At 40.8% G+C, this 26,418-nt stretch overlaps 1 protein-coding gene across 3 annotated transcripts; it reads left to right on the top strand.

Moving 5' to 3' along the window:
• The first annotated feature begins 928 nt into the window (after positions 1 to 928).
• On the top strand, positions 929 to 26,418 carry pip4k2aa (phosphatidylinositol-5-phosphate 4-kinase, type II, alpha a). 3 transcript variants are annotated; one of them, XM_080489071.1, is made up of 11 exons: positions 929 to 1,915; positions 14,371 to 14,468; positions 14,621 to 14,717; positions 15,974 to 16,126; positions 16,437 to 16,583; positions 16,932 to 16,970; positions 20,454 to 20,561; positions 23,574 to 23,687; positions 23,830 to 24,070; positions 24,654 to 24,757; positions 24,865 to 26,418. In XM_080489071.1, the coding sequence occupies exons 1-11, from the start codon at positions 1,775 to 1,777 to the stop codon at positions 24,943 to 24,945; spliced, it is 1,323 nt and encodes a 440-aa protein (XP_080345197.1). In that variant the 5' UTR covers positions 929 to 1,774; the 3' UTR covers positions 24,946 to 26,418. The 3 variants fall into 3 exon arrangements, with proteins under 3 accessions (XP_080345197.1, XP_080345196.1, XP_080345198.1); XM_080489070.1 differs by having other exon boundaries at positions 20,454 to 20,570; XM_080489072.1 differs by lacking the exon at positions 20,454 to 20,561.

Here is a 26,418-nt window from a genome sequence, read left to right as displayed (position 1 = left end):
ACATATTATCCATTTCTTGTTCGTCATGCATCCTCCCAGTAGGGAAAGTGACTCCCCAGGGACTGGGAGAAGAGAAAGATCTCAGCACCATGAACGCATCATGAAAAAATCAACCATTATTGATGCTGTATTAGTTTAGGTTATACTGTACAGGCCAGTGTTGTCATTCATAAGAAAATAGCAATGCATGTGTGCAGAAAAGACAAATATAATCATGCAAATTTAAGAATGAGCCCAAGACTGCATCATTTGCTCTCTTGCGTGCTGTACCACAATTTATTAACGTATAACACCACAAACAGGCAGGTAATAAGCATGAAGATGAACATTTTTGAGAAACACTTTGGAACAACGTTACATGTGTGATTGTGGGATACGTGCATGGGATGGAGGGTAGTAGTATTGCGATATAAATGAGCAGTAGTGAGGAGTGAGTCATGAAACAATAAGGCATAAAGCCCGCCGAGGCTCGGTGCTTTTAGAGAGGTATACTGACACAGCATTGTGCCAGAGGAAACGGCACAGCATGCACCAGAAAACCAAATGACCTCTAAAGACATTACCTCTGGTGGAGTGGAACATCATCACTCTGCTTCCTGAAATCAGCCTCAGATTAATCTCATCTAAAGCCAAGAATGGGTGCATGTCCAAGGATAGTGTGCAGGGGTCTGTTGATGCATCATTATTTATTACAAGGCTGCAAAATAGGCCAAATGACACACGTGCGCTCACACCACAGACCGTCGATTGTATTCCGGTCTGTAAGTATGAAATGTAAATGTATTTTGATAATGGAAAGGCTTATGGGCGCTAGTAAAAAAATTTAAAAAAATAAAAAAGCAGAGCTCGGCAGCAGAGGCCCGGTGGAGGGAGGGAGCTGCAGCGAATCAGCGCAGCAGACACTGCAAAGCTCGGGCTGTCACCTCCCATCCGTCCAGCTGTCAGTGGACGGCAGCACACATGAACATCAGTGCTGCAGCCGGAGAGGAGAGGACCACCCGCTCAACTCACGTCGGCGTTGCGCTTCAAGCAGGGCACGGACATGACAGGATACACCCCTGTCATTTCTCCGGACTAACCAGGAACGTGTAGGAGGAGCAGGGCTGAGCCGCTTTTGGCTGCGAGCAGCTGGCTAATGGCAGTTAGCTCGCAGGCTAACGGCTAAACTGCACTGCTGGCTGGCGAGCGAAGGTCGGAGGGAAGCCGCGTTAGCGAGGAGCTACACCCTGCAGCGTCGTTTACATGTCGTTTTTTTAATATCTCCTTTTAAAACCGCGCCATATCTCGCGTCGCCCCAGTCACGTGCTTTCGCGCATTTTTTTAAAAAAAATTGTTTGCTCTCCGTGCGTGTTTTAATTTTCTGAAATTGCCCGTCGGGCTAGCAGTAGCGGGCTAGGCGGCTATGCTAACGCCAGCTCAGTGAGGGCTGACATCGCTCCGCACGAGTCGAGGAAGGAAGAGTGTTGACTTATGATGTGGGCTGGGGGAAGCGGAGGAGATCAGCAGTATTAGCTCAAACACACCGTGTCTTTTATTTTATTTTTATTTTTTTCATATTCCGATCGTGGTGTGGGTCCACACCGTAACGCGAGCTGCGTGGGACGTCGGATGCAGACGGGCAATCGGGTCACTTTGATTTTGCGAGCCGTGGCTAAATGAATAGTACTGCTATTACTGAGTCGTGAGCTGCTGGTGGCCGCTGTGCCAGCTTCTGGTTGAAGACACTAGGTCGGGGATTATCGCACAGACTGCAATAACCAGTCTGCTTGAAAAGATGGCTTCGGCGAGCAGCATTGCCGCATCTATTGCGAGCAAGACGAAGACGAAGAAAAAGCACTTCGTCGCGCAGAAAGTGAAGCTCTTCCGTGCCAGCGACCCTCTGCTCAGCGTGGTGATGTGGGGAGTCAACCATTCGGTGAGTCAGACCGCCTAATGTCCCTCCGACCATCCTCAGCTCTCTCTCTCTCTCTCCCTCTCTAGACCTCTCCAGGTCCCACGTTAAGTCCCACTCGCTGTCATGTATGGACATTTGTGTTATTGCAGCTGGTTTGACAAATACATGATGACAGCTGTCAAATGTGCGAGTGGCTGCGAAGCGCGCCGTCTTCCTATCGCAAATCATGAACTCTGTGTAGCTGAGCCTGCAATCATTACTATCCCACAATTGTGTGTGTGTGTGTGTGTGTGTGTGTGTGTGTGTGTGTGTGTGTGTGTGTGTGTGTGTGTGTGTGTGTGTGTGTGTGTGTGTGTGTGTGTGTGTGTGTGTGTGTGTGTGTGTGTGTGTGTGTGTGTGTGTGTGTGTGTGTTCGTGTGTGTGTGTGTGTGTGTTTTGAGTTGCAAACTCCTCTTTGGCTTCCTGTTGTGCACATGTAGGATAAGCTCCTAGGGCTCTGTGTCATGAGAGAGCAGATCTTCCCATGCAAGACAGCTTATCTCTGCTCTGGGCTCTCTTTCCTTCCCTTTACTGAATATTTTCTCTGCTGAGCACTAGTATGTTGAAGTGAGCACGAATTTGTCAGCCAGAGAACAGACGAATATTTCTGGCATCAAATCACTTGCGTTTAAACCTTCAAGCTATCTCTATTTATTCAAAATATTAAAACAATTGATCGACTGCGGTTGAGATTTCTCCATTGTTATATTAATCTCTTAGCTCATAATTATTCTATTGTGTCTCACAGTCATATTATGGTTATTACAATATTGCGTTGGGTTGCCCACACACCACTCTTTTTTTCTGGTGTTTAAGATTGTAGCTTTCTAACATCTAACCTAAAGAAGTAAGCTTGCAGCACCCAGTCAGTTAATACTGTAATGAAAATGTTAACTGTTGTATTTAATGTACAAAACATATTAGATAATTACGATTCAGGTCCTTATTTTCCAGGTTGCAGCTCTAAGTTATTTCCCTTTATTCTTGTCAGCCTGTCGTCACGCAGTTTGAAACGTATCATCAACACTACTTTTTTTTAACAAATTGGTTGTGCATCCTTCATCCTGGAAGCAGTATAAATATTCAACTGGCTTCATATTGTGTCAGCTGTATATTAAAATCTATTTACTATTACCTCAATGAGTCAGCTTCAAACCTACTGACACAGCAGTTGAGTTTGTTAAACATTGCTAATAAATGACACCACAACTGGGTCACATGTCGCTTTGCAATATTTTTCATCTTCCCACAAACTGTGGACTTTTCTTTTCTCCAGACTTAGATTTTTGATAGTTGCTAATAGGTTTTGTTGATATGTTTCGATTCTTTATAACTTCCGTCCTGTCACGCCCGATGCTGCTTTATCCAACTAAGTTGGCGCCCGTCTCGGCTGACAGCGGGTAAAGGCAGGTTATACGCTGAACAGATTATCAGTCCATCACAGGACAAACACACACACAAAGACAGAATCACATTAACAAATATAATTACTTTGAAATGCATGTTTTTGGAAATTGGAGCATATGGAATAAACCCATGCACGTCCAGAGAGAACAGGCAAACTCCACACAGAGACCCTCAAGCCCAACCCAGCCTTGATCCAGAGATGTTGTCAGTATAAAGCAGGCGTACCAACCAGTACGTCAATGTGCAGCCCTACGGTTATCATAACGCACTTTTTACACGCTTCACTGGTTGTAATGTAAATCATCAGGAGAAGTCATAACGACATAAAAGTCATAGTGCAACAGTATAATGGTTGCATGGCTATACAGCGAGTGTTTCCATGCGTTACACTTTAACAAGTAAAAGAAACCAAAAAGAGGTTAATGCAGCAGCCACTTTTTCTTTTTATTTATTTATTTTTTTACATCTTTTGGCTTTCTGTTGTGTGTTGCTCTCAAAACATAAAATGTCATACAAACTATACTTGATTGGCAAATTATGTTTTAACTCACAACTTTTTGTTGACTGTTTCCAGCAACAGATTCTCCAGGATGCAGTATTTGACTAACAATATTTACCTCACCTTGAGCAGTTCCTAAGTCATTACCCAATTCTATTTATTCTTTTAAACTGTAGCGTTCAATTTTTGCCCCAGTGTTAAAGGGTTGCTGTTAAGTTTGGATTACATTGCCTCAGAATAGCCCGATGTATGAGAGGCCAAGAGAGCTAAGGACCCAGAGCTTTTATTCTTTATCTAAGCTTTAGACCATAGATGGATTACAGTCACCTGGCTGTGCTGTTAAGCCTGAGGGGACAAGGTAAAGTGTTTAAGAGGTACACGTCCCAGGAGCTATTCAGTCTATTCAGTAATAATTAATGCACTGTTTGAATGTCACTTAAAATGCTAGAGAAGGATGAAGATTGATGCATGGTCCACTTCTTTGACTAGATTGCCTTAACATATTTGACACGGCCATTCATCAGCTGAAGTGTGGCTGGAGCAACTTCGCAACACCAACAAACCCTTTAGAATTTCGATTTCAACATTAAAGCAGTTGCTATAATTTCTGTCTTTTAATTGCATGATTAATAGAATCCAGTTTAACATAATAACATATATTTAGTCTGTTTCTGGTGTCTTAGAAGTCCCTGCTGAAGAGAGTTGCTGGGTTTCAGCCACAAAAAACTGCACCAATAGAATCTACATGTTCAAACTGTTCTTGATTGCATAACACAGACCAGGAGTGCCACTAGCACATTTCTTTCTCTCGCCTTAGGCTACTTCCTTTGCTGTTTTCTCATCACTTCATCAGGCACTCGGTTTGTCATACCAAGGGCTGCGTCAAAATGATAATCGGTGCCAAGTCAACAGACTGAGTGATCCCAAGTTATTGCCAGCGGGTGTGAACGATGGAAGTTTGCAAGTGCTAATGTCAGGTTTGAGTACTTTAACAAGGAGAATGCAAAAAGTAGCCTGCAAGACACTGCAAAGGAATGAATGAAGGGTGAGGCTGGAGAATGCAACTAGGCTGCAGAAGCTGCATGCAAACACAGGTTCAGCAAAAAGTAGCCCCCACCTCTGTGGCCTGTCACCCTTAAACATCCCCAACCACACCTCCTGGAAATGAAATTGGTTCAGATCTCTGGTTCCCTAGCTGTACTTTGAATATTACTGAGAAAGTAGAGTTACTTTTTATGTCCACAGTAAAGTAAAGATTGTGTAGAGAATGAACATGCACTACCAAAGAAATCCTAGAAATAAATTAATGAGTAATTTGGTGACAGTACAATTCTATTTATTCTGTTTCGGTTAAGCCAAGTATTTTATTCCAAAGCTTATAAGGTTAAAGCTATGTAGAGACCTGAAAATATTTTTCTTATGGAGGTAGCAAATTTTCCATCAGTTCTTATATTATGAATTTTTACAAGTGTCCATAAAGTCCTAATAAGTTAAGTGGCTTGTGGTTTTTACAAAAATTGGGTTTATGTCACAGAGAACATTTCAGACATTTGTCAGTGACCATTAAAACTCAAATGGTGCAAAACCTCAAAGGAACTTTGAACATTTGGAAAATGAATCACCATTGTTACTGAAGCATCTCCAGGCTTTAGGTCTCTATGACATTTCAGATTAAGAGTAGATTTTATCTCTCTAGGAGGCGCTGTTTGAAATTTACGGATTTTGCTTGAACTCTTTCACCCTAACAAAAGCACAGTGAATTCTATGAACGAGTCGCCTTTTATCCCATTGAATAGTGACTCTTATCTTCTACCACACATACCTGTGTTTGGAATATAATGGACCCAATTGACACCCTAACGACTCGTGTCATGACTTTTTTTATGAATAGTGGAAAATTGTTCCATGTCTACTAATCTGAGTATGGATGGATGGCATTCTGGCTTGTCTAACTTTTTGTAAGCCCTTGGAGTGTGTGAGTGCTGAATTTGAATTAGAAGCATTTAAAATATCGACGTCATAGTTTGGAATACAGCTTTAGTTATTCCAGTTTTCTGAAAATTGAGTAGATTGTTGTTGTGCTTTTCTATTCTAACAGACTCTAACCTTTATGTCAGTAAATTGTATAGGAGGATAAATTGCAAGTCTTTTCTTTCACGATTCACTTTGGGCTTCTGTTGGTTACAGTTAGTGTCTTCTTTATCCCTTGAGTACTCTCATTAAACTCCCTCCAGCCTGTAGCTTTGTGGGCTGGCTTCATCAGAACCCCCCCCTTTGTGCCATCCTGTCAATGTGGCTAAGTCCCCCCTCCCCATGTACTCTCTCTTTTTTCAATGTCTCTACCTTTCTGCCTGACTCAGAGTAGCTGTGTCTGGTCTGTGGATTGCATAAGAGGCTGATTCTATAAATATCTGCAGGAGTAACCTACAGCTAATATGTGCAATGATTATGACTAAGAAAAAGTGGGACCTTACATCTTGGCACCCCGACGAAACAACAGATAGAAGAACTTGTGAAGGCATCTTGTGCATTTGCACAAACATTTTCCTTACCTGCTTGTGTGAGTGGCTGTCCTTTGGCTCCTTGCATCCATTGATGGCTAAAGAAATAGCGTTGACTGTAATTATCTTTACCTGTCTGCAGTGATCATTTTGGATATGCACCTGTCCGTTGCAATACAAATGTATGCAGCCCTCAGGCAATGCTGACTTTGCACTTTTCTCTTCATTACACACTGTATTGGCGGCACGATGAGGTCCAGTACTCCAGTATGAAGGTGATGCCAAAATTCATAAAACATAATTGAACTTATTTCACTAAAGCACCATTCGCACTTTGTGTTAATACTGAAATGCGGCAACGTTTGGAATGGTGTAACAATGGGTGAAGTCCAACACACGCGCAGTCACCTATAGAAATGCTTTATATTAAGTCAGACCTGGTTTCAGACTGAAAGAATTCTGAGCACTTCAAATAAAGAGATGTAACCTTTTACTGCACGCATCTTCAGAATGTGGTTGCTCCTAACATTGCTAGGCTACTCTTAATCAGTTCTTTCATTAAAGTGAAATGTTTATTTTGTTTGTGTTATAAAACATAGAGCTATGGAGTGGATGTTATTGATTTTATTTCTTCTGGGTAGGTCATATTATGTTGTTGTTTACATCGTTCTAAGATATCTTTACTTAAGGAATCATAACTGCTGTACTGTATTTCATGTGACAGACATTTTTTCAGGTAACAAACTCCACCTGGCAGTTAACTGTAATCTAAAACCTGAAGACTCAATTTCTTTCTTTAGCACTGGTGCGTGTGTATGTATGTGTGCGTGAGAGTGACTGACTGACTGACAGCAACGGACAAAAATAGACTTGCATAAGCTGTTTCTGTCTGTTTTCGCAGACGTCTCACAATTCAAGGCTTGACTAAGCTTTTAATTGCCCCGCAGGTGTCTTACTCAAATACTATGATGCTACAACTTTGACGGGTAGTAAAATCTGACTTGGGGTAAAAAAAAACAAAAAAAAACAATGTAATTGCCGCAAATTGATTATAAAGAAACCATTAGTACTCGAAGGAAAAAAGTATTGTTTGAGGTTGATTATATTTCTTTCAGAACTGCTGAAAGTTGAAATCAACGTCACAATTTACTTTGCAACCTGCAAAACAATATAAAGAGAATGGCCTTCCTCTATCTGCCTAAACAGGATGTTTAGCACAAATTTTAAAAGAAACATTTACAAAATGAATCAATTTATCAATTTTCCATTATCTGTATTTTATTTTCAGTGCTAGAATCTTTTGTTTTGATGTCATTGTCAGCTTTTATACTCATCAACAAAATTAAATATAGCTGTTCAAGCTCATTAAGGTACAGTTCATCTAGGGTGCTGTTTGTTTGTCTCTCTGGCTCTCTTCCTCTGTCTCTCATACACACAGTTGGCCTGCTACCTTTCCTCTGCTCTACTTTTATCATCTATGTGTCCTCATTATTTTTGACCTCTCCTCGGAGCGGACAAGGAACTGATCTACTTTACTCTTATCTTCCCTGCTTTGTGTATGGTCACTTTTTTTTTCTTTTACTTGTGTAACATCCAATGATGTTTCAGTTTTCCCTATGGAGAAGACACAGCTAAGATCTATTACACAGTGAAAATTCACAGGTTGTGCAAACATATTGATGAATGTTGTGGCACAGCTTTTGTTTTGAGTGCAAAACCTAATTTCCTCCAAATAATTGCCAAATTAATCATGACCAGACAGTAACGATTTAAATTAGAGCCATATGCTTCACAGTATTGTACGAATAATTATAGTAGGGCACAGCTGACTGTCTGAAAGTTGGTCTCCTTTCTGTAATGTAATTTGACCCTAATAATTTGTTGGTAAACTTTTGTGATTTGTTTTGTACATGTGTGTCTTAAAACTGTCCTCTAATCAGTGTTTCATATTGGTACAGTGTCAGTGTTTCAGTTGCGCATACAATTGTGATTCACAGTAACTTCTATACAAAATTCCAAGGGCAGGAGGGTAACCATGACCTGCATACATTTTAATACATTATTATGTTACACTCATAACACATGACAAATAGTCCAGTCTTATTCAACAAAGTCCTTTAGCAAGTCTATTCATAATTAAATAACCTAAGAAGAGATCTCAAGCCGTTTTGTACCTTAATACTACACCGTGTTTCTATTGGCATTTTAGAGAAACACCCACTGCTAATAGTTGTTCCTGAGGGGGGGGGGGGGGGTTCCCCTATACTCAAATGTGGTATTTTCTTGTCCCTATACAGCTAAGTGTTTGAGCCTCAATATGTGAATAAAGTATGCACACATATCAAACCAAAGCAGATTTCCTTCACGTCACAGCAGTTAATGGTAAAACACTTCCAGTACATATGGTGAGAAGATGAACATGTGAAGTAGGCAGCACTTTGTTTCAAGCACTTTATTGGGTATGCCTAAATATTTTAGGTGGTCCAGAATAAATTTCTGCTTTAACATTTGTGGGGTTTATTTATGTGAAATGTGCAGTATTGTTTAGGTTGAACTCTAACGTATGCATAGGTGTTGCATTCATCCATTCATTTTTTGATCCGACTTTATGCAACTTAGAGTCACAGGATTTGGTTTGTTTGCTGGCTGGCTGTTCTACACATAATTTCACTCACCAACTAACTTCAACTGCAGGTCTTTGGACTGTGGGAGGAAACCCAAGTTCCTGAAGAAACCCCACACACACGAGAACATACAAGTTCTTCACAGAATGGCTTCTCAAGTATGGCCTGGAATTGGAGATAATCTTAATGTATAAGTGTGCTAAACATTACACCACCATGTATGTTAGCCACATGATTAGAAAGGAGGAAGAGAGCATGGTTTTTTCTCACTTAAATACTGTTTTATAAAAGATGTAAGTAGCACACAGTAAAGGTTGTCAAACGTGTCTACAAACGTCCTGCTGTGTCATGCTCAAACTGACCCAATTTTCTCCGAGAGATTTTCTAAATTTAGAGTGAATTATATGATATTTTAAAGAAACTATTGAAATAAAGACAAACCAAACTGGAGCTTCTGTGTTTAGCCTTAAGACTAATGTAGGTTGACGCCAAATGGATGATCAGTGACCTTCGCAAAGAAAAGTACTGTCAAATTACTACAATACTTTTGCACTGATGTGGTATTTTACTGGTTTCTTGCATATCAGTGACAGTGTTGTGAGGAATTAGAAAGGATTTTTAAGATGTGTTGGTCCATTTACTTTCCTTTTTAAGCTGAGAATAAGTTTACTCTCTTTTTTTTTTTCCACCCCTGTGTGCTATTACTAAGTGTCATCTGTTAGTAGGGAGTCGTGTATAATTTTTTACAAAGATAGGGCCGTGCCAGGCTGCTGACAGTGCACGTTCTCCTCATTGACTTCCTGCCCAATGGAGCAACAGCACACACTTGCTTCACTCTGGGCCGGAAAACCAGTCTTTGTCACCAAGGAGACAAAAAGGAAGTGGCAGTGTGAAATTTGTCTGCAAATTTGATAGCTGCAAGATAAGATGAGATATCGCATGCATCAGATGAAACTAAACAGGGGAGTATACGGCTCATAATAAAAGTCCTGGCAAGAGTAGGAAGTACATTACTTACTAAAGGAACACATTACTTTATGCAATTAAAGTACTGCCTGCGAACAGGAAGTGACCGTGTGAAACAGCTTCCTGCTTTCTATCAGTCAAAAACTGGTAAATCATAGTGACTGTCAAAATCTTGATTGGTGATAATGGTGTTATGAAATGTGTTGCATTGTCACAGACTTTGACACTCGCATGCTCCTTGGTTTTGTCAAAGCAAAGTGTCATGACAGGAACAATCTCCTTTGGCACCCAGAGGAAATGATACAAAATGGGCTTTGAAATTTAGGGTTTGTCAACTTGAGGACATCCATTGTCTTTCTTTCTCAAAGATTGATATGTTCACCTCCTTTCTGTGTGTTTCTTTTTCATAGCTTTACACCGACATTCTCGCAGACTTATGTGTGTGCTAACATCAAGCATTGTCTCTGCTATTGTGTGAAGCACAGCTTTGTTGGTGAGGTGACATCTCCCTACCGAGTACCCAGGATGCATCTGTTCTGTAACATCACCGTGACGTCGGTGCCTGTCACACCAGAGTGTCAAAACAAGCTTGGCTATAGCATCTGTTGGCTTAGATCTCATTGCTCTGAGCTCGTTAATATATTTTTTCCATATTATTCACACCTTTTACTTTTGTAGTGATGTTTTCTTTGTTTTCTCCCGCTGTCTTGACTTGGTGTGCTCTCTTCTAAAAATAATCTCCTGCATTTATTTTTGAAAAATTTGTTGTTTAATGTTTGAAATAATTGCAGATTTGTTTATAAGTTCATTGTAGCTGTAACCCAGAATATTCTAGTGCTGCATCCACTAAAACAGCTTTGTCTTGTTCAGTAACTGTTCAGTTACTGCATGTGTGCTGAGCCTATTTGTGATTTGTGTGTTGAGGCAGTGGACAAAGGCAGAGATTTAGATGCCATTACATCTTGTGGAGTTCAGCATTCATTTACATTTGATCAGTCGATGCCATTAAGTTGGCGTTCCTTATTTAAGCACAAGCTGGAATAATTGATGAGGCCGACGACATTGAAGAAATAATGAATTGCTTTTTGTTAGTTTTACAGTGGGTCTAGTGCATCTTAAATCTGTCTCATAGATTTTCTGCTTCCCACCGCCTCTTTGCCTTCCTTTCATCAGCATACTGCGACATCCTGCCAGCTCCTGTCCTAGATATTAGCTGTGTTTAACTGCTTTTATAGCGAGCGACTTCAATCTGCTGTGCACCAACGCTGCCAGAAAACACTGCCTGCAGTACCGGGACGATATACTTTGAACACAAATGCCATTACTTCCACAGGAAGGGTTAAAATAGTCTATTAATAATCTTGACAGCTCTGCCGACAGTTTTTCTGTCATCAGCAACGTTATTCATCTCGCCTACCTGCTGGACAGATTTCTCCAGTCGCTCAGAAAGGCTCAGATAACACATTGCAATACGTTCTCAACAAAATATTTAGGGGGAAAGGTAGCTGCACGTCTCTGACTGTGCCGTTAACCTGTCAGTCACTTGTTGTTGACTAATCAGGACTTCTTAAGGTTAAGACGCTACAACTTAATGCAGTGCAAGTGAGCCACAGGAATGAAGTAATTTGAGTGGCCACAAGCTTAAGTAGGTGCTCTTCCAAGGTCAGCCCCTTAGTAGTAATAACAGGGTTCACATCAGTGCAGTGAACGCTTTTAGTCGTAAACAAAAATAAGATCTGATTTGCTTTAAAGAAAATGTTTCAGCCTAATGATTCCAAGAGTCAGTCTGGGGTGGGTGTGTGCATCAAACGCCATCCTGCAGATTTACTAGGCAACAATGTACTCTACCTCGTCGAAGGTCACTACTACAGTTGTGATAACATGACACCAAGTCCAGTGTGAGAGAAATCACTGCATGAAACCTAAATAAGATTTCGGACTCTGCTGTAGATAAACGAGAACAATTTGTGTTGCAGTCAATCGAAGTTTGAGTATTATTCAGTACACCTACAAGTATGCTTGGTTAGAATGATTGGTTATTAATAGATTCAAGAAACCTGCCAGGCACCCTGCCTGCAGCCAACAACACACACATGCACACAGGCAAACACACACAAGCATCCACACACATCATATGTGCATCAAGCTGTGTCTGAGTCATAACAAATGTCAGATCTACGTAATCTCGCAATGTGAAACATAGCCAGCTCCACGGTGAAACTCTTGCCATGTACCTGAGGTGTTCGAAGCCCTGCTGTGTGTTGGATCGTGAGATGTCCGTTTTTGTGTTGATCATTCAGATTTTCCACTCCCTCAATTGTTCATCTGCTGACACAATTTGGGCATTGAACAGGTCATTGATTCTCTGCTGCATTCAAAGAAGAAGATTATCAAAAAGCAGTGCTTCCCACACTGCAGCAGGATATTGAGATTATCTTGATGGCCTGAGCGACTGTCACTCATAGATGTGACATGTCATCTGGTCTGGCATACTTCCTGAGATGCCCAGGCAGAAACAAATGTACTGTGTCTCCACTTGTTCTCCCGGCTTGTCTTTTTACACTTCAAAACACCTTGATGCTTCTGCAGCTCTGGCAGCGTTCCCACTTGCCCTTTCCTCCTAGCTGTCCTCCAAAGCTGTAGGGCTTCCATTGTGGAAAATGTAATCTCTGAGCGGCTCACACCACATAGTGGTCTGTTCCTAAGATTGGTATTGATTTATGACCCCGAACTAAATGCTTGGCATGAATTATAAACTTGCCCAAATAACTTGGCATCTGCTCATTTTCATTAGTTTGAGGATAAAAAAAAAGGTGAGGACATAAGTTCACTCTCGTAATTTGTATTCTTACTTTTTTCTTATTGTTCTGCCACGTGCCAAGTTTTACACTTGTCTCATATCACCAACTTTAATGACTTCTTTTGTTTTTCAACTGTAAAAGCTGCACTGTCTCTTTCATGTCCAGATGTTTGATCATACTATTAATGCAATTCTAAACCTATGGCCAGATGTGTATGTTTTATCACCTGATTTGTCTTTTGATCTTTTTTATACTTAATAGATGAGTAAATAGTGTTGCATTGTTCAGCGATGTTGTCCTGTGGCTTTGATTCCAGGCTAAGACCTTACTTTGTCAGCTTTGATGTTTTTGTTGAGCCTGGCTGGATTTTCGTCTGTCAGATTTGTTGGTGACACTAAATATATATTATGTGTGAATGTACTTGATTTACTGTCTCTGCATTAGGGCTCTTGTCTATTGTGGTCCCAAACTTGGATAAAGTGCATCTGGATGGCTGTTTACTGTATTTAGTGGTGAGGTTTCATATGAAAATGTGTGATTGCCGGTCCTTCCCAAAGTCTGCCAAAGGTTATATTTCGCTGGGTTCTATTAAAATGCATCATAAAAAAGCTTATGAGATGTTCTATGAAGCATAAAACTTTCATTAGGTGGTGTTGCTATCGAAATACTCAGATATGAAACACTTGGATCGGACAATTTATCAGATTTGTGACCTACTATATAGTATTGATATAAAATGATTATAAAAAATTATATAAAATGAAAATAATCACATTTGTTTTTAAGACAATTGGCCACAAAATGATTCTGATTCTGACTGTCCTGCAATCAACTGTCTTCATTCAAGGGTCCCGTTTATACAGTTCAACCTGCAGGTTGTCAGAAAGGCCCTGTGTGGTTTAGTACCACAGAGGATTTAAATTCATGACTGAAAACAAGTTCAGGGTCTCCCAGCAGAATGGAACCTGGGTGAAAATCTGTCAAACAGATGGTGCAGGCGGCAAGTTCAAAAAGACTGGAAAATGCCAAGTGTCAGGAAAAATGATTTGAACCACATATGTGACAGGTGGACAGGATGCACAAATGCAGGTTTTATGCACAAGAATATTTCATGTTTCAATTCTGCTGGAGAGGAAAAACATCAGTGGAGAGGCCATGCTCTTTATTTGATAAAATGTGTCAGTGACTTTCCCAACAAGATAAAATTGTAAATATGTTTCCTCAACATTTTCTTTATCTTTGAAACAGATGTTGAAGGTGGGTGTTGAGAGGTTGTTTGTTATAACAGTATAACATCAGTTGGACATGAAACAATTGCCATGTCATGAAATGTGGCCTCTGACGTTTTCAACTAATGGTCACTGTCATTGTTGTTTGTATTGTGTTATTTATATTAGATGACGCTTGTCTCTCTATCGTCACTATCCTTCAACTGAGGGATTTTTTTTTTACAATCTATTAAAAAAATGGAACAATTAAATCTGCATTGCAAGAATCTTTTCAATAATCAACATATCTTTTTGGGGGGGATTACTAATGCCTGTGCTGTTCGAAGTGCTCAGCGACATGCTTCAGGCTGCTTTGGGTTTGAAGATACTTCACTAATCTCTGCCGCCCCTGTGTTTTTTTTCCTTCACAGATAAATGAGCTAAGCCATGTTCAAATTCCCATCATGCTCATGCCAGATGACTTCAAGGCATATTCTAAGATTAAAGTGGACAACCACCTCTTCAACAAGTAAGATCCTTATAAGTATATTACATAAAGTTCTCACCATCTCGGGAATTACACTGTATTCTGTGTGTTTTCCTGACAAGTTTGAAAATTTAGCAAACTCAGCTGCCTGATAAACTGTGTTCCTTGTGTTTTCAATATTTGTGTGCACACAGGGAAAACATGCCCAGCCATTTCAAGTTCAAGGAGTACTGCCCTCTGGTGTTTCGAAACCTCAGGGAGAGGTTTGGCATCGACGATCAGGACTTCTTGGTATAATCAATTACTGTACTTTTTCTCTAATCTCATGAGAGCCTATCCTCACTATCACTTCTGGGTCAACTTCCTTTTTTACTACCTTTTACTACTTCATCAGTGCGAACTGGCAAAATATGAAGCAGCCAGTTACCACTCATGTACGCACTAAATCTGATGAATATACAAACACACTGTAATTTCAGAACCGATTATTGTGCTTTTTCCTCTCCCCTCTTCTGTTTTCGCCGACTGCTTCTCTTCCTTTTATTATTCACTCTTTCCTAGTAAGTCCCCATTTCCCAGCGCAGTCAGTGAGTTGGCAGTATTTGGAGGTCATTGTGTCCCAGCTCAGTGCAGCTGTCCGTCTCTCATGTTTACATTAGGGTACAGCTGGCTGCAGTGAGTGGGCATTCAGAGCTGTTAAGAAACTGACCACACCAATGGAATTGGATGACGTTCGTACCGCAGCCACTTGTCATCTTTTTTTTTTTTTTTTTCTTCTTGGACTTGTGGCAGTTTCAGCCTGGTGTTGTAACTTCTAACTAATTCTACAGTGTTTTTCTTCACATCATAGGAACTGAATGCTTAAACAAATGACCACACAATATTAGAATAATACTTTGAAGTAACATTTACTTTCTTTTGAACAATTTCAGGTTGTGATACTGGCTAATCCAGTCATCGAAGCTTCTTTAATCTTTTTAGAAACCCCAAGAAACAATACTTTAACACACTTTAATTGTACTCAAATAAAGAATATTTTATTTTTCATGTACCTCAAAAGTGAGTTCTCACTTTGCACCACAGCAATGGATGCTGAGGGTTGAAGTGAGGGGAGGGATCTGAGGAATTCTTGGAGAATGAGGCACTGAGCCAGGGGTTTTGGATCATGTTACTTTGGAGCTCCAAAGTCTGGGCAGCAGCTGTTTGTGTCTGTGTGTAGCTTTGGACAGACAGCATACGCAAAGGTCAGAACCTCATATGTTTAGACTGACGTGTGGGAGGAGGTGAGACAATAAGAAGGCAGATTTAGGACAAGCTGCTTCCAAATACAGTTCAAGAGCTTTTCCTTTAACTGTTCCCTGCCCAGAAATTGCAAGCTTCCCTTTTCAATCATGAAATGGAAATGTGGCTTCTTAGTCTTTCTATTTCTAAAATGTGGTGAGATAATAAAATCCAAATGTAAAATCTATGTCGTAAGTATGTTATTACAGTGTGTTTACCAACTACGGTCACTTTTTTTATTTGTTGTCTTTTCTCTATGTCTGCAGAACTCTTTGACACGCAGTGCTCCCTTGAATAGTGAGGCCCAGGGACGGAGTGGGGCCCGCTTCCATACCTCTTATGATAAGCGCTACGTCATCAAGACCATCAGCAGCGAGGACGTGGCCGAGATGCATAACATCTTAAAGAAATACCATCAGGTGAAAGCAATCATTCTTTGAGTAGTGTCTTGAAATGGAAACACTTAATTGTTTTCATCGGATTTATGTAAAAATTGCCAGGTTTTTTTCTGTCAAGCACAGACTTACACTCATAGCTTCATTTCAGCTTTAGACCTTGCTACCTTAGTTCATAGTTGACCACAGAACAAAATTAGGTTATCTTTGAATAGCTGCATCTTATCAACTATTCTGATTCATTTCTTATGGTTACACCTCTGGTGTAAGCCCTTAGCATCTGTTGTGACTAGAACAGGATCATGAATTTGTATTCCTCACTCTCTGTTGGTAGTTCATTGTGGAGTGCCATGGCAACACCCTCCTCCCTCAGTTTCTGGGGATGTACCGGCTCACCGTGGATGGAGACGAGACCTACATGATTGTTACACGCAATGTCTTCTCCCACCGTCTTTCTGTCTTCAAAAAATACGACCTCAAGGTAGGAGGACGGGGAGGAAAGCACAGAACAAGATAAAGGGAAACGAGGAAAGGAACCTTGTCTGATAATGTTGTGCAGTTATGCAAATTAGAAAGCGAGTCACTCTTTATCCCGTTTTGAATTCTCCAAGTCCAGACACCTTTGTGGATGTAGTTCACCTATTTGATAAAGTGTCTTGTACAAACCTGGGCCTTTGAGAATCATTCCTGATAATGAATACATTTTCAAAGTGTGGTTCTAATTTAAAAAGCAGTTGCTTATTAACAAGTCTCCAAAAGAGGGTTTGATGTAAATTAAGTCACACATATTCTGTTTTTGTTCATTTATTTGGCTTTATTATCTTTTTAGGGTTCTACAGTGGCAAGAGAGGCCAGTGACAAGGAGAAGGTACAGTCGTCTCTTGTGAACCAGGACCAACAATCACACATATTCACACATGTTTAAACTCAGATTTGTATTATTTTTTATATACACTGTTTTGGTTGTATAAAAGGAAACTAAACCAATGCATCTGACACTCAGTGAAGTGTTCAAAGGAACTAGAAAATCTACATCACCATTCGAAAAGTGCAGTAAATATTTTAACGTTCTGACCTCACTTGTCTCTTAGAGCTGATGTCTAAATTTTATATAAATCCACACAACCATTACTGTGTTAAGCATCTACACACAAGCTGCATATGTTTTTGTTTTATTGTAGCCATAGTGAAGCAGTTTCCTATTTTCTGTACATTTAGAGGAAATACAACATCATAATTCACTTCCTGTATTTCCACTTTAAAGCCGTTTTTCTTGTTGTTGAAGTTGAAAACGTCCTTCCGTCCATCAGGAGCTTCGTTGATATCATAAATGTCAAATCGTTCAGTATCTGAAGAACATTTATTTAATACACCAAAAAAAACTGAAAGTGTTTCAACAATGTCATGTAGCTAGCTGTCTGTCAAATTTATTTATCAGGTTTTCTGGTTGAACTGTAGGTAATTGGTGAAATAATGGAGAAAACAACCAGTGGTTCCAATAAGCGACACAGCTTCAAATGGTTTGAAGCTTACTGTCAACACCCAAATGGCCAAACTAACACAACGTCTACCTTTGTTTCCCTTTGGGTGGGGATGACAGGAGCAAATATCCATCTCCTTCAGTTAGCACCTGTTTCATCACTCCATTTCTTTTGTAGCCACTGCACGCTATCCGTGTCTCTTTTATTTGCCACATCCCCCTCTAACCTTGCTTCTGCTGTTCCATCAGTTCCCCTGCTTGCTGTCTGTGTGTGTGTGTGTGTGTGTGTGTGTGTGTGTGTGTGTGTGTGTGTGTGTGTGTGTGTGTGTGTGTGTGTGTGTGTGTGTGGGAGAGACATAGGGGTGTGTTTGTGCGCGTGTCTGTGTACTGTGGTGTGTGCTGGATTGAGAGTTCGTATTGTCGAGTCAGTTGTTGTCTGATGTTCCGAGTTGTCTTCTGTGTGATGTTTTTTCTTTGTAGCTGTGTGTCTGAATGGGTGAAGCGTCTATATGAGGAAGATTTATGTGTGTTTGATAGCAATGGGCGTGTTTTCATTTCGATGTGAGACGCTGCCTATCTCAAGTTTTTGGCTTTTGGCTGCTTGCACAGAGTCACCTGCCAAAAATTAAGTAATTGTGTACCCGACCAGTTGTCTTTTGCTGTTTCTTCTCAGTTGATATGGCGTAAGCTGAAAATTAGGATTGTTACGCTCCCGGATATAAATAGTTTTATTTGAGACAGAAATAGGCTTTGTCCTCGAGTGATGAAAGCTGCTGACATCGCCCTTGAACGCTGTGACTTTGGAGAACAGTTTGTCAGCTCAGCAGTATTGTAAGGGGATTATGGAGGTCTGTAAGGATTTTGTTTCCACTAAATGTCTTCACTTTTTGCATCGCAAAGGTTGTTTTCTGGTAAGGCTTTTATACGAGGCTGCCACACGTTTGACCCAGAGCAGTTTGAACTTTCCACCAGGATTTACAGGGGTTTAATTGTGGAATACCATGAGGTGAGGCTTGGGAGACTTCAGGGAATCCCTGAACTAAATATAGCCTTCTGTAAATGGAGGAAGAAACAAAACATTATTGGGGTTAAAACAGAGGAGTGGAAAAGCAAAGCAGCTGAGGATTTAACACACGTGAGCCTACTGTGTGACCTCTTTTCTGTCTGCAGCACAGCTGTGTGTGAAACACCGTTCACTCTCTCGCAACAGATTAAACTGACATGAATGAAGTAGATTTTTAAACTTTATCCACTGACTCGTAACTCAAGCTATTGTTAGTTGTTTTAGTTCCCATTTATTTCTTTAGTTGCTTTACTTTATTAGTAAAATTAGATGATTGTTGAAGTTTCTCACTCCTATACATATAACATACTTTTGCATGCAGAATGCAGAAATATTGTATGTAATCACACTTGGTCACATCTGACTTACAACAGATCTCTGAGACATGACTTATTTTTTCTTTTCTGTTTTGTTTTTTGTTTTGTTTTTTCAAATTTAATTGAGAGGAAGCAAATGCGAAGCCTTATTCTAGACCGGCTTAAGAAAGGCTGCAGTTAGTTTCTATTCTGAGTGGGTTTCTGTTAAATTACTCTGCTTTCACTCAGCTCCAGTGTGTGGACACAACATTAGATGACATTAGCCCGACCAGCACGCACTAAAATCAATGAAGAGATTGAATCATGTGAAATGAAGGTGAAACATAACATTTTTGTTCAGAAGATGCCGAGTGTGTCTGGAACAAAAAGAATCGCTACACGTACACACAAACGACAAGCACGGCAGGGTCCTCTCCTGACTGCATGGCCCTCTCCCTTTCATGCATGCATCTGCATGGTATATAATGTTTCTCTGCATCCTTTATGAACTTACTTTTTTTTCTAACACATCTTGATGTGTATGAACACCAGCCTCATTCTTTTGCCCATTGTGGACATGTTCTGTTCTATCCACATATGACATGTATTTTTCTTTCCATAAAAGTAAATCTTGTGGTCCTTGTAGCTGCTGTCTGACAGTTTTGTCTATTGGGTTGCCGCAACCGGCTAAAGTTGCTCTCAAATTATCTTAACTGAAGCACAAAATCAGGTCTTGCGGTTTTTATGCAGTTTCATCAAACCATACTGGGTTGTTGATGTTGCTTTACTTTATTTGTTGCTAATCTATCGAGGACATATTGATTCATGTAATCAGTTTTTTCTATTGTCACTTATACAATGTCGGGGTTGTATCATTAAATATCTTCAGGTTAATGATGTGTGGAGTAGAATCCGAATCTCCATGAGGAGTTCTTGTTTTCTTTATGCCCTCTCTTCTCACCAGCACACACTGGTATCTCTGGCTAACTGGGCGTGTGCACATATTTTTATATATGCTTCCCTATATTCAATAGTTGTTGCCCTTTAGAAATAGCTGCACACCTGATCAGATGCAAAATAGCGGTTTTGTGGTATCCAAATTAGTTCACAGCTGTTTGCTTGCTCCGCATAGCCCCAGTTGACGTAGTGTTTCCAGGCTGCAAGTAAATGACAGAAAACGGTCATAAAACCACCAAAAGTAGAAATAATCTTTTAGAGTGTCAGAAGTCCGTTTCATAAATAAAATCAGAATATTCTAACCTATCAAAAAGGATTATATTTAGTGACTTCTAACTGGAGGTGCAGGTTTTCTTGAATCAGCTATTGTAAACGTCGCGCAGACCCTTCGCGCTGATGCCCTTTCCAACCCTCTACCAATCTGAAATAACACTTGTGTTCTGTTACATTTTAAACGCTTTGCCTTTACTTCCAACTTCCTCCCTCCCTTCCTCTCTCCTTTCTTCTCTCCTTTCCTCCACCCCTACCGTCCCTCCCTCGCTCCCCCTTTTCTAGCAGCCACCCCCACCAGAGGATGCGCCCCCGCGGCCCAAATCTGGTAACGTTCAGCAAAGGCTGCAAACACTGCGGATTGCCACGCGCTTTTACTGCGCCATGAAACACGTAAGAGATGTAAGAGAACCAGGGCTCATATACCAGGCATGATCTATTAAATCAATCTTATTTTACTGTTTTCCTTTTATTTGGTTTTTTTGGGGGTTTTTTTGTTTCATTTTTTATTTTTTGTACGGCCGAACTTTTCCGTTCTTTTGTAACCTCAAAGCTGATTCTGAGTCATTTGAAAACCATATTTTGCGCACATACCATCCATTTTCAGTCGCCTTTTGCTCAACTTATTAGTAAGTTTGGTTTCACCGGACAGTTGATTTTGCTCCCACCATTCACTCATCGGCACCTACGTGTTCCTAAAACCCAGAGAACCAGTGGGGGAAGAGCAGGATAACTTTAGTTAAGAAAGAGGTCTCTTGGATCGTTGCTATTTGTCTCATGTCATGCAGGGAAGTTGTGAGTCAACTCAAATTGAAATGTGATAATCTGTCAAGAAAGACTCGTCCGTGTGTGCTCAACACCGTTGTAATAAAACCACAGTACTAAATTAGGTGTATTTTCTAGCTACTGGCAAAAACCATGAGGCCTGTATAGAGGAGTTGTCAAGATGGCAAATATCTTTCCTTCAGATCTTTTTTTTTTTCTGGTTTTGGGAGCTATTGCCCATTTTTCAACTAAATTAGGAAAATATTTAGAAAGCAGTACATTTGTATTTGAATGTGCCGCTTTTAGAATTCAGCAGTTCAGTGGTTTTGTCAATTGATTTGGCAACTGGTTTAACACTTTATAAGCGCCTCAACTGCTTTCAGGAGCAATTTGTTTTTATGTATGTTAACTAGTAATTATGAAGAATAGTCAGAGCTACATAACCTCATGAAAGTTAATGTTACTTTACATGTTTAGGCTGTCGCCATACACATGATGATTTGCAACTAACTGAACTAATCAACTGCCTTCATACTTTAAAAATCTTATTATACTAATGTGAAAAAAACCCTTGTATATTTATGTGCACATGAACACGTCATCAGGAAGGTCAAACATTGCAAATATATTGGAACTTTGCGGTATTATCATACCACAAATCCTGCAGCAGGGCGAAGCTTTGTGAAGACATCCAGATCCTTTACAGTAGCAGCTGATATGAGACACAAAAGAAATTGCTTCAATCGTTTGAGGTGGTGGAGAAATTCAGCTCCTGTCACAATGCTTTGCAAGGCTCATTGACAACCCGCCCTTTCTTCCTGCCTCTAATAATATCTTTCTGTTTTTCTACTTACTTACCTCAGTGGCGTTCACCAGTCACAAGTCAGACGCATCTTATTGCAGTCTGTGCAACTGAGAAACTCTTCGACAGTGCAACCGACAGAGTCTTTAAGTGTGACAGAGAGGAGTTTATTACATAATGAACCCATTAGTATGTGTTGGGCCAGAACATTAGACAGTTGACGTGAATTCACAGAAAGATGGATGGTTGTAATTTTGAGGCGTCTGCTCAGGTAATAGACCTATAAAACATTTTCAGAGGATACGCTCGCTTTCTACAGTCAGCCTCACGTTGCGTCCTCATTTACTTTTTATGTCGCATCTATGTTCAGTCAAGCAAGTTGTACATCCCATATTTATTGCAAATTGGAGGTCCATGTCTGTATATATATGTGCTCAAGTGTCCTACTTTGTGAGATGTATTTCTGTGTTTCTCTGTATACACTGTATGTGTATGTATGTGTGTTAGTGTGCGCTGTCTGAGCTCATTCTAGTGCCACAAAGTGCTGTTATGTATGTGTTGCTACTTTTCTCCTGCTGCCATAGAAACATTGTAGTAGCTAAACTGCTGCTGTACCCCTGTTACCTCATTTCCTGCTCTCTTTTTCCTTAGTGACTCAGAACTAGGTCCCGTCCCTCCCCACATAACACCTCTTCCCCCTACAGGCTGCTGGCAGCTTTGCAGTAGCCTTGTTAAGTAGCAAAACGGATCCCAATAGACACATTTAAATAGGAAACTCCATCTGTCTGCCTGTAGACCTCATAAGGGGAACTTGTCTGAAAAAAAAAACAGATTTATAGAATGAGAAAATATATATGGAAGCTGCAAAACTGGTTTCTGAAAAGCATCTTTCAAAGAGATATCATGGCACACTCGGTCTCTGGCAGAAATATATGCCTTTCTAACTGATAAACATAGATGCTTTTTAGAGTCCTGCCCAGTGCTAAGAAATGACTTCTCATGGCTTTGAGTTAGACCTGCTTTTTTCCCATGTCACAAAGTGTATGGATCTAACAGATGCATTTAAATCACTATGTAAATATGTGTGCAATGTGCCAGTAAAAGCGCCATTGTTTTTTACGGCACTGTAAAATAAGTTTATTTCAATATGAACAAGATGCTAAATATGCATATTGTTGCATCATATGGATCTGTACCCTGCTGTGAGCATGCTGCATGCACAGTCTTCCACAGTCGCCACATTTAGTGTGAAACGAGGTATGCCTTGGTTTGGAGACAAGACTGCTTGTGACTTTTAACAGCCAACTTTACTTACCAATAAAATCTGCTCCATTTGGATGAATTTGACAAGCTTATCCAACAAACCACAGGCTGAAAGCCTCATTAAGATGAACGGGGTATTTCAACATGCAGGGTTGCTCGTTAGGTTCACGTGCACAGAATGATAACTAATGTCTACCGTTAGAATTAATCTTTGTTGTTGTGCTTCTTGAAATACCCCTTAGTACATTAGAGTGGAGCAGCTACGTGCTGTCTACCTGCAATATTTTAAATGCTGCATTCTGGTGGGGAAAAGGTGAAGAAAACAAATAATGGTGTAGCTAATTCCTAAATATTAATGTTTTAATCATTATATGAATTGTCCATCACCAAGATTTAATATATAGCTATGGATCAGAACTTATAATTAATTTTTATCATCTTCTGAATGAAGAATTTACATTCAAGCACCAGAATTTTTTCACGTTTTTGCCCAACCCAGCTGAAAGCAGTACTGAAGGTTGTGTTGTAGTTTTTAATGTTTGAAATGGTCGCTAATCTCCAATACTAATGGCCAGGCCAAGGAGCTGCCCACCTACAAGGACAATGATTTCATCAACGACGGCCAGAAGATCTACATTAATGAGGAAAACAAGAAAATGTTCCTTGAGAAGCTCAGGAAAGACGTGGAGGTATGTGCTTTAAATCGAAATGTGGATCGAAGGTGGTCAATTTTCCTCTGGGCTTCATTTCTTTCCTACTCCACCTCTGTTTGATCCACCTCCACCTTAAGCGCATTACTCAGTTGGTGTTATATCTTTCCCAATCCCTCAGTTTCTGGCCCAGCTTAAGCTTATGGACTACAGCCTGCTGGTGGGGATCCATGACGTGGAGCGGGCCGAGCAGGAGGAGGTGGAGAGCGAGGACAACGAGGCAGAGGACGAGGGTGAGAGTGACGGAGGGGGCATTGGGACGCCCCCCGACAGTCCCAGTAACACCCTGGATAGCAACAAGCCTCTGTCACCTGGAGAGTTTGACCCCACCATCGATGTCTATGCCATCAAAAGTAATGAAAGTGAGTGGCACACCTCTTGCAGAATCAATCCCGTGAGAAGAAATTTTGTTATTTGAATAGTTTTGGCCCAACAAGAAGAAGAACGACTAGATGTGTAAAGCATTAGGTGACTACAAAATGGAAAAATGCTGCAGCTCAGCTTGACTGCACAATCGGAGCTTGTTTTCCTCTTGATCACAAACCTGGAAGTAAAGTCTGAATCTTCACCAGTAGTGCGAGACTGTTTGGTTCCTGCGATCTTTCCTTCTACATGAATTGTTATTAAACTTTCTTTCTAATTAGTGAAGATTGTTGCACATAGTCGTATGTAAATGGGGAAAGTTTGTATCACTGTATGAAACATAATAAATTAACAGCTGTAGCGAGCCATCATGGCTTTACAGTCAGGATGTAATGTGATTTCATTAACTCATTGAATTTGAAGAGTTGTGTGAGCCATCTACTGCTTCACATAGTACAGAGAGCTCCCCCTACTGGCTGCTGTTTCTTTCACTCTCGTCCAACAATCCCTCCGTCAGATAAGTTTTTCATGCTACTGAAGAGAGAATCCATATTCAGCTGTAGATTTCATTTTGACCTCCAGGTGCCCCGAGGAAGGAGGTTTACTTCATGGCTGTCATCGACATCCTGCAGCATTATGATGCCAAGAAGAAAGCTGCCCACGCCGCCAAGACTGTCAAGCATGGGGTGCGTAGCGACTGAGACCTGTTTAGGTTCATATGCTTAAAGGAACATCACCCCAACATGTATAAACTGTTTTTATTATGTCTAATGTGTCTGTGTGAACTCTGCAGGCTGGAGCAGAGATCTCGACAGTGAACCCGGAGCAGTACTCCAAGAGGTTTTATGATTTCATCACCACTATCCTGTCATAGCCTCCAGGAGTGACGGGGGCACAGAGGCACATGGGAAAGGGAGGGGTTGGGCAAGCGGGGAGCAGGGTGGAGAAAAGAAGTGACGGAGAGGGAAAACCATCGAGTGGCTGCATTCATAAGGTGCTGTGATGGCTTCGTATCACTCTCCCTCATCCGTTCTCCTCATCCCTCCCTGTCTGTTCCTCTCTCTTTCAGTAGTGTGCCACACTGCAGCTAAAAAGAGAAAAAGAAACATCGTTCGTTTACATTTAACCTCTCCTCTGAGTTCTGTTCATGTGTTACTTTGGATGATAAGGGTGTTGTTACAAGCCAGTGTCCTAGTCATTACATTTTCATATTTTTTGTTTATGTGGGAATACGGCTATTTTATTATTATTTTTTTTTGCCTCTAACACAACATCCTGCACCCTGCATTTTTTTATTTTATTTTTTTGATCTTGTTTGCATTTGTGTTTTCCTCGTGGTGTTCAGGGGAAGGCTTGGAGAGTGTAATGTGAGGACAAGCCGAGTGCAGACGTTGGATTACAATACGGACTGAGGTCCCTCTTGCAGATAAAACGTTGAAACTCAAAGAGGAAGATTATGTTGAGCCTCGCCTAATGCAATTGCTTCGTTTCAGGAAGTAGGAAGCAGTCTTCCAATAGGCCAACAGCCAGACCCCCACCCAGATGCTATTCAAGTGCTCAGCCAAACCAATCTTTCCATTTGGGTTCTTCCTCCATCATTCACCCTTTAATAGACGAACCCACCCTCCAGTTACTGAAAAGAGCGTCTGGATTATTCGCTGGCCACAAGCTTGAACATGCGTCGTTAGCTGAGCTGAGCTCACTTGTAGTCTTTTACAAGGCTTGTCTCCAGCACTGGTCACTCCTCTGTGTCTGTCAGCGCTTTGTTCTTGTTGTGAAGCACGGCGATCGGGAACGATAGAGGGAAGAAATATGCATCGTAAGTTGAGAAGAAGAGGGGATTTCAGTGGCCACTCTGAGCATGTTGGGCATCATTAGAAGGCCGTGCTTTCACTTCCTGTGGCAGAGAATGGCCCAGAAGTCACATGTGGCTGCAGCTGCTTCAGATCGAGTCGCTCGTTATTGTAGTAACTTCACATTGGGCGTCGGATTGAACCGTCAGCTGCCCTTTACTTTCTGTTGCCATCAGCACCTTATGAGTAAAATCAAAACAATGTTGCACTTTTATTTGTTGTTAGAGGTTAGGAGCTATTATTCTGTTACATGCGCAGCAACAAAGAGGAAAAGGAACTCGAATCTTTCACCTGAATCTTGAAAAGCCTGTCTCCTCCTTCCCAACAAGGATCCTCCCACGGGCATCTTTTGGGAGGAATTTACAGCAATACTGGATACGGAAAGTGGACGAGTTGTGTTTACAAAGCTTTTGTAAACTAACCCCTCCGATCCTTTAAAAAAAAAAAAGAAAAAAAAAAGACCCCTGCTGTGTTTTGATGGCGGCTTTGAAAAG

Source organism: Lipophrys pholis (assembly GCF_963383615.2).
Source record: "Lipophrys pholis genome assembly, chromosome: 20".
In the NCBI taxonomy this organism is placed as follows: domain Eukaryota; kingdom Metazoa; phylum Chordata; class Actinopteri; order Blenniiformes; family Blenniidae; genus Lipophrys; species Lipophrys pholis.
Note: the sequence above shows the minus strand (reverse complement) of the source record. Positions and strands in the feature narration are given on the sequence as shown.